Source organism: Trichosurus vulpecula, chromosome 6 (genome assembly GCF_011100635.1).
Source record: "Trichosurus vulpecula isolate mTriVul1 chromosome 6, mTriVul1.pri, whole genome shotgun sequence".
In the NCBI taxonomy this organism is placed as follows: Eukaryota; Metazoa; Chordata; class Mammalia; order Diprotodontia; family Phalangeridae; genus Trichosurus; species Trichosurus vulpecula.
This window is the reverse complement of record NC_050578.1, coordinates 29,352,824-29,370,928: the sequence shown is the minus strand read 5'-3', so window position 1 is coordinate 29,370,928 and position 18,105 is coordinate 29,352,824. Positions and strand designations below refer to the sequence as shown.

Here is an 18,105-nt window from a genome sequence, read left to right as displayed (position 1 = left end):
GCATGTTGTCATTCCTCAGGGTCCAGTCTTTGGCTCTTTTGCGTGATGACGTGAAATTGCCCGTTCTCTTCCCTGCCTTGGTCAGCGCATGCACTCCTTAGGTGTAGTTGGACTTAACATAGTCTTGAACCATGGAACAGAAAAACCCTGTGTGCCCTTCCCAGCAGAAGCCTATCTCTGCCCTCCTCTCCTTGGTCCACCATTTATGAATGGGACATTCACATCTGCCATACTGACCGAGTCTTTGTTGTTTGTTCAGTAGCTGGGATTGTTGTACTTTGAAGTAAGGGAATTGTCCTTGTCTTTCATAATAATAATAATAGCTAGCGCATATAATACTTTGAGGTTTACAAAGTACTTTTTATGTGTCATCTCATTTGATCCTCAAGACAGCCCTGTGAATAAGTGATATTCTTATCCCCATTTTACACATGGGAAAATTGAGGCACTAAAGACGTAAACTGCCTTGCCCAGTGTCTCACAGCTAGTAAGTGCCTGAGGCAGGATTTGAATTCAGGATTTCCTGATTCCAAGTATAGCACTTCATGAATTGCACCACCTGATTGCCAGCTAGTGCTCTTAAGGCCTGGCCCACTTTTTCATAGAGTCTGCATGGCTGGGACCGGAGAGTCTGCACAGATGACCAGGAGAGAATTTCCTAGTGCTCACCTCAGAGATCTATGGGGAAATCATGAGACACCGACAGCATTTCTCACTGACAGACCCAACTCTCATCTCTTTACCAAGAAACCCTAAGTTTTCATGTAACCTAGACTTCCTGGAAACTGTTTCTGTCTTTGGTGAAACATGTTTGAGGTAGGATTAGGGAGTGGTTAAGGCATGGTCAGTTCTTAAAGGAACATGCACTTTTTGTATCTATTGTGCAGGTATCTTACCCAGAGCTCACTGAAAAATAGTCCAAGGTAGGGTGACCTGGAGGTGTGGTTTTTGCCTTGAAATGTCACTAAGTCAACTAATGTTCAGGGCTGAATGGGAATATTCAGGTGGCTCTCATCAAATGTCTTGTTAGATAAGATGAATGTAATGTAAGGGAGTGTACATTTGACTATGTCTAGGATACATACATATCAGTAAGGTCAATAAGTAATAAATATCATTACGGCCCAGTGCATAGCCAATTAGCATGTACACAGGGAGTCCAATAAATTCTATAGGTACAGCTGGCTGCAGTATCAGGAGGAGAGATAAATGTTTTGCTAAGGCATGTTGCCCTTGAACTGGAGAGGAACTGCTACGGCCAATGCTTTGAAGCTAGGGGGAGATGTGATTTGAGAACTGGATGTGATTTTGGAACTGAGGTCCAGGCACAGGCACCCAAGCAGAGGCTAAGGAGAAATGTTAGATATGGGGTCCAAGCACAAGCACCCCATCAGGTGTATCTATATGTGTCAGTAGATAGATGATGGATGGATGGATGGATGCTATATCTTGTCATGGAGTACCAGTATCCTGTGGGGTGACCCAAACAGAATTCATCCACAAGGAATGGCCCTATTCCATACAGACCGTTAAGCTAAACTATGGAATCGATCTTGCCACAGTGAGCAGAACCACTCAGGATAAATAGTTCAAGGCTGTGGGTATTAATTTCCCTGCCTAGAAGAGGCTTTCCTTCTCAAAGAAATACATTGGAAATGTTGGGGCTTTTAAAAAACAGAAAAAGAAAAAAATGTTTTATTCAACTCTTGGTTTTTGTTGAGATTGGTATTAAGTTTAGAATAAAAGTTAAACAAAATTAAATAAAATTAAGTGAAAATTGTAAATAGTTTGAGGTTTATAGTTTATGGAAAAGGGGAAATACATATGTTCCAAAACAATAACTTCTTAATGTTGTGTCCCATCTAGTCTCTCTTTCATACGCAAACTTATGATTTGTAGTTTTTCGTGGCGTATCCCATGGATAGAAATATATGAAGACAGGAGGCCATAGCTGTATAGCTAGAAGAAGGAATTTGAGATGCCATCTGGTTCAATGTCTTCATTTTACAGATGAGTAAACTGAGGCTCTTTGGGTCTTCCCCTCCCAAATCATCTTTTTCATCTCCCCCTCCTCCCTCCTTGCCCCTCCCTCTTCCTCTTTCTCTTCTTTGCCCTTCTTCCTCTCATTACTTACTAGGCCTTAGTCACTGAATAAGCATTAAGACCTTAGTTTGAAACCATCTCCAGTCATCCTGATCTATATCTTGCCACTGGACCCAGAAGGCTCTGGAGGAGAGAGTGAGGCTGGTGACTTTGCACAGTCCTCCCCCACTTAAATCCAATTCAGTTGCATGTTATGGCATCACCTCCCTGACGTCATGGTCCTCTTGGAGAACGAGGACAAACAGCAGCAGCCTCACCAGCAGCCGAGGGAGGCCCATGGAGAGCACTTCAAAGACCCGAGGGTCCAGTGATGTGGGTGCTCCCTTGACCATGTGATAAACACATATGGATGGGTACCTCACTGTATTCAGCTCTTCCCTAATGGCTGCACAGAAGTTTCCAGTGTGTTGCTAATACAGGCTGAGGCATAATAAATGTTTCTGTTCAGCTGGCTCCTTTTTCCTCTTCATATCCTCAGAATGTGGTCCCAGCAGTGAGACAGTTAATCAAAGAATAATTTCATTTTCATCATTCTTCTTTGATAATTACCATGTTGTCTAACAAAAATAGCACCAGCTCACAATCCTACGAATGGTGTTAGATGTTGGTTTTGCACTTGTTTTATCAGTGGTCATTTAAAAAAAAGATTGGAAGATATGTAAAATATCAGCTTTATTTCAATAATTATCAGCTATGAATGACAAAATAAAATTTTAGACAATGAGATATCCAATGATTTAAATGTATTTTTTGTGACTGCTACTTCATTAAACACATTGGGCATACCAAACAAATCTGAGGCAGAAATTACTGTGATGTATTTTAGAACTCGAGTTATTATTTCAATAGACAAATGTAGAATTCAGTATAGATGATTAGCTGGGGGAAATGTAACCTAATAGCACAGAGCATACATTCTTTTTAAAAAATTCTCATGTTGGGGTAGCTAGGTGGCGCAGTGAGTAGAGCACTGGCCCTGGAGTCAGGAGGACCTGAGTTCAAATGAGGTCTGAAACACTTGACACACTTACTAGCTGTGTGACCTTGGGCAAGTCGCTTAACCCCATTTGTCTTCCCTTCTCCCCTCCAAAAAACCCAGAACAAAACAAATTCTCATGTCTTTAATCCAATTTTGTAAAAATTAACACAAGATAAAAATTCTCAATTTAAAGCAGGGATTATTAACCTGGGGTCTATAAACTTTAGAAAAGCATTTTGATGACTCTTTCAATATAACTGCTTTCCACAAAATCCTATTCATCTTACGCATTTAAAAACATTATTCTGAGATGAGATCTAAAGACTTTATCACAACACCAAAGGAATCCAGGAAGCAAAAATGGTTAAAAAATTCCCTGCTTTATAGCATTTTGTCTTTGTTATTTTTTAAGTGTTTGCTTTGCATAGTATCTCAGAGGCAGTATTACCAATAGTTTATGGCTAACATTTCTAAACTTTTTTTGCTCCTGACTTAACTCTGGTAACAATTAAGCAAGACTGGCAGCCTTAGGAACGTGCACAGGGTTCGGAAATTATTCTGTGATGGCGTGATGCAGAGGTTCTTCACCTTTTCCGTGCCTTGGGACCCCTCTGGCAGCTTAGCTATGCCTGTGGACCCCTTTGCAGAATAATGTTTTTAAAGGCCTAAAATAAAGTCCATAGGATCAGAGAGGAAACCAATCATATTAAAATACAGTTACCAAAATGTACATTTTTTAAAGTTCATGAACCTCAGTTGAAGAACTAATGAGTTGTTAGCAGGTTTGACTAGATGGTTAGATCAGAGGAATGTCATAGACATATATGTGTATGTGTGTATGCACATATACACACACAGACACACACATATATACACATATACATATATTTACATATGTGTAAGTATGTGTATATATGTGTGTACATATATGTATACATACATATATACATACATACATACATACATATGTGATACCTGTGATACCTGTTATACCTGTGATAGGGTAGGCAGAAGCCAAGCCTTAATTAAGGACACAGTGAAGGATGCTCCTTATGCTGAATTAATCAATCTCTGCTTTGAGGAAGCATCAGGGTGACAGCGTCTAAAGCAGTCACTCTCAAAATAGCCAGTGAGTTCTTGCCTCTCTCTTCCTGCAAATCAAAAGACTGCTTGTCATACAGCTTGTTTTCTGTCACATGTGAAGGGCAGCCGTAATAGCTGCCTTCCTACAAATAGGAAGGATAAAATCATACATGTCTCCTTGGCTAGATACAGATTGAGCCGTGCGCCTTTTTCACATAATCTCATCAAGCATCCTTTTTAAAAGTCCATGAATCTTGAGAATTTGGGAAAGAGTGTTTGAGCTGTACATTTCTCCTTACAATATGTCTCTGGCAGTCCACGGTAGCCACTGAATCCTGGCAAAGGCTCTCAACTCACCCTGACCCACCTGATTCACAGCAGTGGAATGGCAGGTCTGCCTATGTTTCTTTCCTCTCTTGAATCATAAATCGGCCTGTGTTAAAAGTCTTCAATTGAGGTGCCTGTTTGAAGAAAAGAAAAAGCTATTGTTGGGAGACCAGGGAGACTCAATGCAAAATGCAGACCTGGGCACCTCTGACAGCTAAGAGTTAATTAAGGTCGTTGCATTCTTGGGGAGCTTGGTGTATATATGGCACATTTATCACTGCCTAAATGTGTATCTTTAACCCATTATTTCATTGGTATAGGGAATTCCCCAGTTGAGAACAGTCCCTCTGCCAATACAGAGAAGCAGCTGCTTTGTAACTTTCTTAGAGAATCACCTGGGACAAAAGAAAGACTTAAAGTTGATACACACACGTGCACGCGGGTACACACACACATTAGTGTGTATGTGTGAATATGTACATAACAGTATACATCTGTGTATATGTACAAACATGTGCACACCCACATATGCACCTGTATTGTTTACCTACATATACGTGTATGCATATGTATATGCATATGCACAGACCCATATGTACACACATATATACAGTATATATACTGTATATATTATATAATATATACAGTATATATACAGTGTGTGTGTGTATCCTTTCTTTCCTCACAGTGGTCAGGTAGAAATTAGACTCAGATAAATGGACTAAACTAAGGCACGTCCACAGGAACTCAGGCATTTCTTGAATGTGGCCACTTTCAATAGTGACATAGAACTTTTGCTGCCAACAAATAACTTTTAATGTTTTTGATATTGTAGTTCTTGGAAGGCTATGGACAAACAGAATGCGCAGCTGGATGTTCCTTGACGGTACCAGGAGACTGGACAGCTGGTATGGTTGTACTTTTCATGAATTCTCTGATGTTAATTTAGTTGATCAAAGATTTAAGGGGGAAATCCCCTAACTTCTGTGCAAATTGAGTCTTCAGACCAAATAGTTTGTAGCCAGCTGAACTGCAAAGTGGCTGCTGTGTCTTCTGCAGTGATCTATGGCAGTCTGGCTTCATGTGTCTTATCTTCCCCCTGGATTTGTGCCTTGAAGAAAAGCTTTGTCTCCTATCTCCCATCTTTGTCTTCCCCGCACCGTGGAGCTCACTGAGTTGTATGTGTGTAGGAAATTAAAGGAGCTTTGAGGGCTTGGCAGGTAGGGAATTTCCCAGGGTGAAAGTCTAGTTTACCAGATCACAACTTCTCTTGGACTTAGTAGATCAAAGTTGCCTACTGAGTTGCCTAAGGCTGAAAAGTTAAGGAATTTACTCTGGGTGGTACAATTAATCAAGTATCTGAGATAAGACTTTGGAGTCTTCCTGACTCTACTACAGCAGACCACCTCTCATATATGAAGGTATATCTGTGTTTGCACACACACATGCATGTAAATGTATGTGGCCCATATGTGTACTATGTTACATACTAATATGTACCGCCATTATCAGCATAGAGTATATGTATATGTACATCTGATGTTTATGCATACACATGTATATATGCATAGGGAATGTGGAATAAATGTGTTACATATTGTTGAATACAAAATATTCATTGTCTTGTTGATGCTCAAAGATGACTTCTCCGCAAACTAAATAAATGATCTAATAAGTCCTCTAAAATGATAAAAGACATGCTTAGGATTTGTAACGTGGTGTTGAGTTGGGCTTTTTGGTCTTTTGGTCAAGTTATTGGCCTTCAGCAAAGCATTCTGAACGTCCAGCCCAGGAAGTTTCAGAAAGGGACTTCCAGTTCTAGCTTAGAGAAGACGTGGGTTCCAACCTCCACATTTTACAAATGAGGAACCAAGGCCAGAGTTTAAGTGACTGGCCTTCCTGACTTGGAGGTCAGCATAGTCTCCATTACATCACCACAGAATACACACATACATACATACAAAACATTCATGCATATGTGTATGTATGTTTGTGGGTATGTGTGTATATATAAACTTTATTGATACGCATCTACACACATGTGGTGTGCATAATGTCCTAAATTATAGGCTTTAAGAGCAGGGACTACCTATGTCTTTTAAATTTTTCTCTCTTCCCACAGTGCTTAACATAGCGAATCAGACTTTTTCATTTTTCAGCCCAGACTTTTGACCTAATTGTATAAGGAAACTCCCTGACATGCTAACTCCTTCTACTGATGCTGATCAGCAACTAATTTATAATTTATAGCCTAAGACAGTTATCTGGAAAAACAGATGTTCAGTGATTTGCCTATGGATATACACAGCATATGGCAGCACTTGAATAACCAGGCTTATGGTTTGGGGTCCATGAATGTTACAAACGAATGAATGAATACGATTTTATATATAAATATATATAACTTGCAGTATAATTAATCTCCTTTGCAATTTTGTGTATTTTTCTTTATAAACTTAAAAAGATTTCTCTGAGAAGGGGTCCATTGATTTCACCAGACTGCCAAAGGGTTCAATGACCCCCCTCCAAAAATGGAAAACCTCTGATCTAACCACCACATCCCTTCCTAGCTTTACTAACCACCATACTGGACCCTTAATAAATGTGTTGAACAGCTAGGTAGCCAAGTGGATAGAGTGCTGCGCCTGGAGTCAGCAAGATTTGTCTTTGTGAGTTCAAATCTGGCCTCAGACACTTACTGGCTGTGTGATCCTGGGCAAGTCACTTTTTGCCTCAGTTTCTTCATCTGTCAGATGAGCCGGAGAAGGAAATGGCAAACCACTTCAGTATCTCTGCCAAGAAAACCCCAAATGGGGTCACTAAGCGTGGTGGATGAATGTTGTTGAAGACAAGTTCCTGAGCCAGGTGCCAAGGGGACAGTGACCAGGCTCAGATGAGTGATCATTATATTTCATTTGATGCATAGGCCACGTTGGTGCTCCAATTCCTTCCAATCTTGTAAAACTTGTCGACGTAGAAGAAATGAATTACTTGGCTGCCAAGGGAGAAGGTGAGGTGAGTAAATTTGTACTGATTGCTAAAGCTTCACCTTGTCTCCTTTTGTTGCTCCTGACCTTGAAGAGAAGACAGCTGCATGTTGTAACTGCTAGGTTTAATCTAATTGGTGATTCTTGAGTGGAACATTTAATATTGTTTAAGATGCCTTTGCTTTTGAATTAGTAGGAAGGAGACACTGTGGGCATGGAGGACAGAAGCTATGTAGCAGGGACTCTGTTCTTCCTCCGGGGCAGCAGGAAAAGAACTGGACCCAGGGGCTTGTAGAACCCAGAGGCCTCCAGTGGCACTTGTCCTTGGTGCTTAGGTCCTAATTACCCTAGGGTGCCAATTAATTCTTACAGATTAAATAATGTGATCGTAATGACCTAAAAGTACTTTCTTGGGAATTTGGGGTCAGGAGTAAGACAGGGACTAACTGCCCTTAGCCCTAAGCGTTGTCACCAGAGCCTACCCAACAGCCCATCTATCACTGCTTCAGGCTTGAAGGGAAGATGGGATGTTGGAGGTGGGCCCCAAGATGCTAGGTTGGTCCAATGTCCTTGTAAAGTATTTCTCTGGCTTTGGAGTATGGAACAGAGTAAAAATTTCCAGCTACTGAGAGAAAATTTTTTTCCTTTTCAGAAAAGCCTTATTAAATCTTGTAAGTTGAACTTTATCTCCACTTTAGCAGTTCAGTTTATGGCATTAATGGTATGAAAATCCCCCTTTTCTCAGATATGTGTGAAAGGGCCAAATGTATTTAAGGGCTATTTGAAGGACCCAGCAAAAACAGCAGAAGCTCTGGATAAAGATGGCTGGCTGCACACAGGAGATATTGGAAAATGGTTACCAGTAAGTAAATCTCTCCTCTTTTCTCTAATAATTTACTCTAAAACGAGGTGGGGTGGGGCCGAATCTGCTGGATAATCATTCCTCTCACATTTCTCACCCATCCCTGCCCCCATTGAACCCTCCCTTCTAGCAAAGAAAAACAGTGAAACAAAAATAGCCAGTATATCTGAGAATGTAGGCCACCCTCTGCCCCTCTAGTCTCCTCTTCTCCCATGTTTAATCCTCTGTTCTCCAGGACCAAGACTTAGTATCACAATTACCCACCTGGCTTCCTTTTAAAGCTCTTTTTACTTACATTTCGAAATCATTTTCTGGTTCTCATTTTTCATCGCACCAGTTTACGTAAATCTCCCCATGTTTCTTTGAATTCTTCACAGTCCTCATTTATTACAGTACAGTAATATTCCATTACATCCCTATACCACAGTATATTCAGTCACTTCCTAGTCAATTGGCATTCAGTTTGTTCCCAGGTATTTGCTCCCACGCAAAGGCTGTGTGTTGATAAGCAAAATGGCCTTTGTTTTCTTTGAGTAATTCAGTGAGCCTTACTAGGTGCTAAGCCCCAGGCCCAAACCCCATTAGGTGTTAACCTAATCCATGTGGATGTGAACCTCCCAGGGTCCTAAGAGGAGGGGCCAACTCAAGAACCAATCACCAGAGCCTGAGCTCTGGTGATTCAGATGACGTTTGATGATGTCTGAAGCCCTATAAGAAGGGAGGACAGAGGCATTTGTGTGGGGCTCTGGAGATGGTGTTGATGAGGAGACTCTGGGCAGCTGTAGCTAAGGAGCCCTCCAGCTTGTAAACCCGGATGCTGAAACTTTGTTGAACTCTGGTAACTATGCGTTGGGATTTGAATCAGACAAGGTCTGTCTGTTGATGTTTGTAATTGGTTTGCATTTTGTTCTGAAGTTCAGGGTGCTGGTTTTTTCCCCTGAACTAAGTGAATGATATTTGTATGCTGAATTAAAAGTAAGCTTGTCAACCCCTTCACCTTGCTTTCCTTAATTAAGCAGATCAAAAGAACATGTGCTGTTGGCAGCTTTCTGGGTGCTGGTTGTGGGTGGATCTTACACCCCCACAGAAGCTGCTAGCCGGATTGTTGAAACAGGCTGGTATGAATATTTTGGCATATCCTGAAGCTTTCATTCTCTCTTGACCTCCTTGGGGTATGTGCCCAGTGGTCACAAAAATAAGGATGAGGCTCACTAACATTTATATGTGCCAGGCACTGTGCCAAGCACTTTTACACAATCATTTGATTTTTATAACCACCCTGAGAGGTAGTGTTATTTTCCCCTGTTTTACCGATGAGCAAGCTGAGACAAACAGTAGTAAGGTTTTGGGGCCGAAGAATACTAAAGCTTGAATCACTTTTTTCTTCCAAAATTCCAAATTCTGATCCAGAATGATTGGACCAATCCACAGTTCCAGCTGTGTTTCCCCACAGCCCATCCAGGGGTGATTATTTCTGCTTTTTGGTGTCTTTGTTCATTTGCTAATTAAGTTTGAGGTGAAACTGAAGGGTTTGAATTTGCATTCTTCTTTGTTGGTGATGTGTGGCACATTTTGTGATGGTTGTTGATAGTTTGCAATTCTTTCGAAAATTCTTTTGACCCTTTTTTCTATTGCGGAATAACTTGTGGTTCCCTGTGTGTGCACGCCTGCGCGCATATGTGTGTGTGTGATCTTAATATTTCTTTGGGGAGAGAGTTTGGGCAAATAATTTCACTGGTGTTGGGAACTCTCAGTCAATAAATTCCCTCCATCAGTGCAGATCAGGAACTGTTCTGCATCTTACAGTCTTAGGGGCTTTCTTGGGGACACTGAGATTTATCCCAAATCACAGAGTCAAAAGCAGGGTTTGAACCCAGCTCTTTCTGACTCTGAGGACCTCTCTCTTACTATGCCACACACCTTCTCACATCTTTGTTTCAACAGAGGCGAAATGTACTTTTATAGAATTCTTGTTGTCCAGCTCTAACTACGATCCTATGATCCTTCTTATTGACACCTGGGATTGTCATAAAGTAAAGGGACCTAGGGGAAGAAATATTTACTTTTTTAAATTTATTTACTTATTTTTAGTTTACAACATTCAGTTCTGTGGAACTTTTGGGTTCCAAATTTTCTCCCCCTCCCCAAGATGACATGTAATCTGATATAGGCTCTACATATACATTCACGTTAAACATATTTTCACATTAGTCATGTTGCAAAGAAGAATTATAACGAGTGGAATGAGCCGTGAGAAAGAAGAAACAAAACAAAAAAGAGAGAGCAAGAGAGTATGCTTCGATCTGCATTCAGACTCCGTAATTTTTTCTCTGTATGTGGACAGCATTTTCCATCATGAGCCTTTTGGAGTTTTCTTAGAATCTTGCATTGCTGAGAAGAGCCAAGTCTGTCAAAGTCAGTCATTGCACAATGTGGCTGTAACTGTGTACAATATTCTCCTGGGTCTGCTCCCCTCACTCAGCATGGGTTCATATAAGTCTTTCCAGGTGTTTCTGAAGTCTGCCTGCGCTTCATTTCTTATAGCACAATAGTATTCCATTACATTCATATACCACAAGTTGTTCAACCATTCCCCAATTGATGGGCATCCTCTCAATTTCCAGTTCTTTGCCACCACAAAAAGAGCTGCTATAAATATTTTTGTACATGTGGCTTCTTTCCCAATTTGTATGATCTCTTTGGGATAGAGCCCTAAAATTAGGATTGCAGGGTCAAAGGGTATGCACATTTTTATAGCCCTTTTGTCTATAAAATTGCTGTCCGGAATGGTTGGATCAGTTCACAACTCCACCAACAATGAATTAGTGATCCAATTTTCCCACATCCTGTCCAGCATTTATATTTTCCTGTTTTGTCATGTTAGCCAGTCTGACAGCTGTAATGTGGTACCTCACAGTTGTTTTGATTTGAATTTCTCTAATCAATAGTGATTTAGAGCATTTGTCATATGACTATACATATGTTTAATTTCAAAGAAGAAATATTTTCTCATAATAGGTATGGAGGTATAGGCAGCAAGAAATACAAGGTTACTGATCCCTTTAAAGGTAGCAAAGGTGCTTCCCAGATCAGCCTAGTTGGCTCTTTCCTGACTTTATCTAAGTATTGAGTGTAAACTACATTCTAGAAGACTGATGATGATGAAGCCACCCATCTATGGATAGGGAAGTGACAGACTTAAGATGTGGAATGAGAAGAATGTCTTTGCACATGGTCAGTGTAGGAATTTGTTTTCCTTGAGTATTCAAATTTGTTACATGGGATTTGATAGTATTTTTTTTTCTAATGGGAGTCTGGGAAGAGAAGGGAAAGTAGAGATAATACAGAAAAAGAAAAGGAAAGGAAAAAAGAGGTCATTGAAGCAACTTTTTTTTTTAATGCAGACAAAAGAAAATGAAGAAAGTCCAGAAGGAAGCACAGACAAAGAGGATAGTGTTGAAAGCGACAGGCTTTCAAATTGAACTTATTTATACTTAAAGAATAATAATGACTTTCTGTAAACATTATTAACAGGAATTTGCAGAGTTCTCTGATAGATTAAATTGTGGGCTCTGGTCCAGGTTCCACCCCCAAGCATAGCTATGTAACTACAGACAAGTCAGCATCTCTAGCTCTCATTTTTCTCATCTGTACTGTGAGGTAGGGGAAGTAGGGTTGGACGGAAGGAAAGCTAGCACTTAGCCAAGGGTGGGGAACCTGCAGCCTCAAGGCCACATGTGGCCCGCTAGGTCCTCAAGTGTGTCCCTTTCACCAAATCTACCCCTGACCTAGACTGAGGTGTCAGAACACTTGGCCCATTGGCCACATAGCACTTCTAAATGTGGCCTGAACTAGATTAAAATGTAATCAAGAAAAATTTAACAAAATAAATAAAAATACAACAAAATATAGATAATGTTAGTTTATGGTTTTATAAGTCGGTGTGTGGTCCACAGGGATCCTTATGTATAGTTTAGTGGCTTCTGTCTGAGTTTGGCACTACTGCTAAGAGTATACCCTTTGTAGTTCCAGACCAGTGATTCTCAGTTTCTTCTAATTATGAGATTATGTAACTGTTCTCTCTGATTCTCCAAATAGCGGGTTTGGGAATTTAAGAGGGAGTAGCTTCAGAAGATGTAAGAAGAAGCTGTCTCATCATCCAGCAGCCCTCTTCTTGTGGCTGAGGTCAGGCAGCCCCTTCATGGCAAGAAGCACTTGATATCTGATCCTGAAACCTTATGTGCACATGTTAATTGGATATGGAAATCCTGACTCCTCTTTCCCTCAGGCCCGGGAATCGGATAGGCCGATAAGGACCCAGCGGATGTGCCAAAGTCATCTGTCACTTGAAGGGGCAATACTTGTTTCTCTTCCACCGGGAATACACTAGAGGACAGTAATGGGGCTATTTGAATTAAGTCTAAATTGTGACAAGGGCTGGTGGTCTCTGTGTCAGAGCTGTTTCTTTTGCGGGTACAAATGCTCCTTTTCTTTCTCTCTCGTGTCTAGAATGGTACCTTGAAGATCATTGACAGGAAAAAACATATTTTCAAACTGGCACAAGGAGAATACATCGCGCCTGAAAAAATTGAAAATATCTACCTGCGAAGTGAGCCAGTTGCTCAGGTGTTTGTACATGGGGAAAGCTTACAGGTGTGTTCTCTTTGTGTTTTAATACCCACAGCTATGAAGCAATGGGGGCAGAATAGCTATTAAGACTGTTCTGTTTCTCAGGTATGGTTACTTGAGGGGCAAAACCAGACACATGGATTATATATTAAGCCCAAGAATCTAGAATGTATAGCACTGGCCTTTGGCAGCCGGCCTCCCAAGTGATTAACGGGCAGGTGTGGCAAGGCCTTCTGAAAGCTGATTCTGTATCAGTTTTCCACTAGAGCCTGCACTGAGCAGAGGGATTGAAAGGGCAGAGCTTTTTGTGAGAACTAGGAAAGGTTCAAGCATTGCTGTCCACTGTGGCTGTGAACCTTTATTCACTGTTAACAGACATGATAAGAGCAGGGCTTTCTCAGCATTGTCATACAGAAATAAAAATGGAGATTCCTGTAGATCCAAATAGATTGAGGTTTAGTGTTTGGTTAGCATCTATGGTTCAGGATTCCCCCACACCATGGTGGATGCTCAGGGACTCCTGGACAAGGTATGAGTGTGATTATATGTTATGTGTGTGTTCAAGGCATTCCTCGTAGCTATAGTGGTACCAGATGTGGAGACACTGACTTCCTGGGCCAAAAAGAAGGGCTTCAGCGGATCCCACACAGACTTGTGCAAGAATAAGGTAAGCGTACGATAATAACCATCATCATCATCATCATCATCATCATCATCATCATCATAATATAATAATAACACATTTAGCATTCTCTCTATGCCAGGCACTGTTCCAAGCACTTTGCAAATATGACCTCATTGGACCCTTCCCCCACCCTGGGAAGTAGGTACTGTTATTATCCCCAGTTCACAGTTGAGGAGGCTGAGGCAAACAGAGGTTAAGAAACTTGGCCAGGGTCATAGAGCTAATAAGTGTCTGAGGCTGGATTTGAACTCATGACCCCCTAACTCCAGGGCCAATGCTCTATCCTCTCCACCACCTGGCTGCCAGTGGTCCAGTAGAGCTACGTGCCCTTCCTGCCTCCCCCATTTTGTTTTAGATGTTCTTGCTCTAAAAATGCACTTTTTATACTTTCCCTCCTCCTTTGCTGGGGCAGGGCTCCTCGTATAAGGAACATTACACATAACATCAGATTTTTTTATGTACTAATTGGTTTTACTGACCTATTTCTCTCTTCTTCTTTTAAAAACAAATTTTGTTTATATAGATATTCTTCATATGTATTGTATATGTACATATATACAACATTTTACACACGTATTTGTTATAAGGGATTGCTTTCTGGGAGGGGGAAGGGAAAGAAGGAAGGAAACTATCATTTATTAAACACCTACTACGTGCCAGGCACTGTATACTTTATAAATATTTTCTCATTTGATCCTCACAGCAACCCTTCCAGGTAGAAGACATTGAGATTAGGTGACTGGTCCAGGGTGACACAGTAAGTGTCTGAGGCTAGATTTGAACTCAGGTCTTCCTGGCTCCACTCCCAGCACTCTATCCACTATGCCAGCTAAATGACTAGGAAAACAGGAAAATCTAGGGCAAGGTAAAGACGAGTGATATCGACAAAAGTATTTTTAATGCTATCTCTATTTTCTTGCCTTAATAGGATGTTAAAAAAATGATCCTAGAAGACATGGTGAGGCTCGGGAAAGAGGCGGGTCTGAAGACTTTTGAGCAGGTGAGGCTTGAACAAAGGTTTGTGACTCTGTACAACCAATTTCTTGCCTTTGGAGGTTTTGCTCCAAATGTTATTGCCTAAGATTGGATTTCGTAAATGAAGTCTTTATTGAATTAAATCAAAGCAAGTGGCTGTGAACAAATTACCCTGTAACATTGCAGAAACTTGTAGAACCTCCGAAAAGATTAGTTACCACCCTCCATCTAAGTTACTACCCTCCTCTTAACCTTTTTTGTGGCCCAGACCCCTTTGGTGGTCTGGTGAAGCCTGTGGACCCCTTCACAGAGCCATTTCTTCAAGTGCACAGAAGAAAATACACAGGATTATGAAAGGAAACCAGTTGTCCAGGGTGTCCCAAAAGACTTGGTGCAACTGAAAGCTCCTTAATAAAGGGTCCATAATTTGATAGTTTTAAACTGTACTGAGACCCTGTATTGAAGTATAGTTATCAAAATATTAAAAATGCAAGTTAATGGATCCCTGGTCTAAGTGAACCAAGCATAGCAGTCCCTGAAGGGAGAAGAATGGGCTACCCATGTACCCTGGTAGCACAGTGGCTAGTTAAGCCATTTCCCTCATTGTTAAGTGAATTGTTGTTGTTTGCTCTGCATTGGGCAAGTGGCTTTCACCACCACCCCTCACTGCTTTTGTTATTTCTGTGTCCAGGTCAAAGGCATTGCTCTCCACTTGGAATTATTTAGTGTGGAGAATGGCCTTCTGACTCCGACCCTGAAGACAAAGAGACCGGAGCTCCAGAAATACTTCAGGTCACAGATCGATGAACTCTATTCTACCATTAAGATTTGATCTTGAACTCAAAATTATATAGAACCCAGTGTTGTGAACTAAAAATAAAAAAATTAAATTAGAAAAATCAAATTAAATTAAAAAATTAAATTAAAAAAAAGATTTAATCTTGAGGAAGATAGCTTGGAGAAAACAAAACCGCACACCTCCAAAAGATCCGCTTCTACTGTTGGCCTTCATATCGGTAATTTTGACTACAAGAAACATAGGGAAGGAGGCTTGTTTGGACGGGGTTCTTGCCATAGGAATTTTGAAGGAAAACAGAACACTGCCTTACTGTCACCTTGTGTTGCTGACCATTTTGTGGTGATATACAATTTCCAAAATGAGCCTTAAATTGTAAAGGGCAACTGTGTACCTGATAAGTTATTTGGGACTCCTCAGCCCAAAAGTTGGGTGTTGACTCTTCTCTCCTGATCCTAACTAAGGAACTAGGGCTTCCCAGTTTCTGAGAGGTCACATGTTTGATATGTTCTCTGCAGTTGTCTACTCCCAAGAGTACTTGGCACACTGGAGGAAAAGAATCCTTTGATCAGTGACAGAACACACACACACACACACACACACGCACACACACACATAGAGACACCCACAGGAGTGGGGTACACCATAATTCATCCAAATACTATTTAAGCCCTCTTTTCTTACCCTTCTTTGAATGAGGGTTGCAAAGCTTTCTCTCCCTTCTGCCCTACCCCCAGGGCCACCCCAACCCTGAAAAGAAAGAAATGTCTGAACTTTACTCTTTTAACCTTAAGGTTCACTGTAAATCAGGACAAATACAACTGAGCAGATTTGGGGTCACATGTGAATGTCCCACAGAGTGTGGACTCTAACGCAAAGTAGAATGCTACCAACGAGTGCTTTCCAGATCTCTCTCCTTCCCATCCCTCCCCGAAGTAACAAAGCTGCCTTAGACTCGACCGTGAAGATGAGAATTTCAAGGATACATACACCATCTAAGCAGGATCAGCCAAGCTCAGCGGTGATGACCGGAAAACTGTACACCTTATCTCTACGCTGCACTAGCCACAATTTCTGTATAATGGTCAACGGGTTTTTAATGTAGTTTTCATATCAGAATATCATGCCGTGATTAATGCTTCTTCTGTTTCCCAGAATAAACTGTCTCGTACCAAACATATCACTTCAAAGGATAGAGGGAGAGGATATACTTCAATACTTTTTTGTTGAAATGGAGGGTAGTAATGGACAGGAATGGGCCCATCTCAGAAGTCTACTGATGATTTCTACAAGCCAGGAGAAATGCTAACTAATAGGGGAATGTGTAGATCTGGGGGCAAAAAGCAATTCTTCCTAGGAGTTAACTCCTGAGGGGCTTTTAGTCTAATTGGGGACATGGACAACATTTCAATTTTTACGGGTCTTGGCCATATTTGAATGAATTAAGTTGTCATTTAAAATGATTCTGTTTTTTGGATACATGGGGTTATATGTAATATTGAAGCACAACAAGGTTTGCACTAAAGAGATGTCATTGTAATAACACTATTTGGTAACCTAACTTCATAATGTGTGCTCTTAATTGCACAAATATTGACAAAAGTCGGTAATTTGTCACATTGGAGTTTTGAATGTTTGCTTTCAGTGTTGGCTATTTCTATGTTTTATAAACCAAAACAGAATTTCCAAAAAATAACTAAGGAAACCAAAATAAATATTTCTGCATTTCATGTGAATGAAGGGTCTTTTTTTTCCAATGGCAGATGTCATAGTTGCTGTGAAGAGGCACGATGGGGAAGCCTTGCCACTCTGCTTCAGTCAGTTGTATGTCTGCTATAATTTTTCCATCCTCATTGACTGTTAACAGCTCTATGACTCCTAGAATAAACTGACCTTGACATCTGGTCAAAACATCATCGGTAAAGACCCAACATCTTTTGAAAAAATAGCAAGTGCCATTCTGAAAAATGCCAAATATTTTATTATAATGTTGTTTTCCCCAAGATGGCATTTTGTTGGGTTTGGTTGCCAGAGCATGTCTTTGGTCTCTTGCAGGCTATCAAAGTGGTACCAACTCACTTTTTTCTCCACTTCCCTTCCCTTCAGTTACTTCTCATTTTTATGATTTTGATTATGCTTGTCTATTCCTGCTTCCTCCCCTCTAGCCTCTCATCTTCTTCCTGTTCCTTATTAATGGACTCTTTGAATGTTTGCTGTTGTTGGGCAGTGACACTCCCATCAACAATTCCACAGGGGACCAAGCTTCCCTGTGATGGAGTTGTTTTTTTTTTTAAACTTCATAAATCACACAGAGCTGGGCAGGGACATGTGGTGCATTTCAGCAGCCATGTTCCCACTGCTGTGCTCCTGGGCTATTAGTGTAGAGAAAAGAAATACCTTCCCATGAAACATTTGTTCTTTTGAATTCTGGGTAGAACAGAAGCCAGCTCTGAGGAGGATTACAGAGTGTCCACAGTTTATGTTTCTGTGTTTTTTCCTTCCATCCTTCAAATACCTAGCTACTAAATCATCCTGTTATCAAACCACTTCTGGGCTCAGATCTCTTCCTTTATATTCATTTATATTCATTTCAGTGATTTTTGTGGGAATGACTCTTGGTTCCCATGTTGCCTCATAGAACCACAGTTCTTAACTTAAGGTCTGTGGACTTTTTTTTTA

The 18,105-nt window shown here is 40.8% G+C and overlaps 1 protein-coding gene across 2 annotated transcripts in view; it reads left to right on the top strand.

The window, feature by feature from the left end:
- Positions 1–17,162, top strand: part of LOC118854050 (long-chain-fatty-acid--CoA ligase 1-like) — an 82,168-nt gene extending 65,006 nt beyond the window's left edge. For both annotated transcript variants that reach the window (XM_036764357.1, XM_036764356.1), the window contains 7 exons: positions 5,328–5,400; positions 7,419–7,507; positions 8,225–8,341; positions 12,851–12,994; positions 13,536–13,637; positions 14,584–14,655; positions 15,322–17,162. In XM_036764357.1, coding sequence (XP_036620252.1) covers positions 5,328–5,400; positions 7,419–7,507; positions 8,225–8,341; positions 12,851–12,994; positions 13,536–13,637; positions 14,584–14,655; positions 15,322–15,462 — 738 coding nt within the window. In that variant the 3' untranslated portion in view covers positions 15,463–17,162. The remainder of the gene's footprint in view (positions 1–5,327; positions 5,401–7,418; positions 7,508–8,224; positions 8,342–12,850; positions 12,995–13,535; positions 13,638–14,583; positions 14,656–15,321) is intronic.
- Positions 17,163–18,105: the final 943 nt, after the last annotated feature.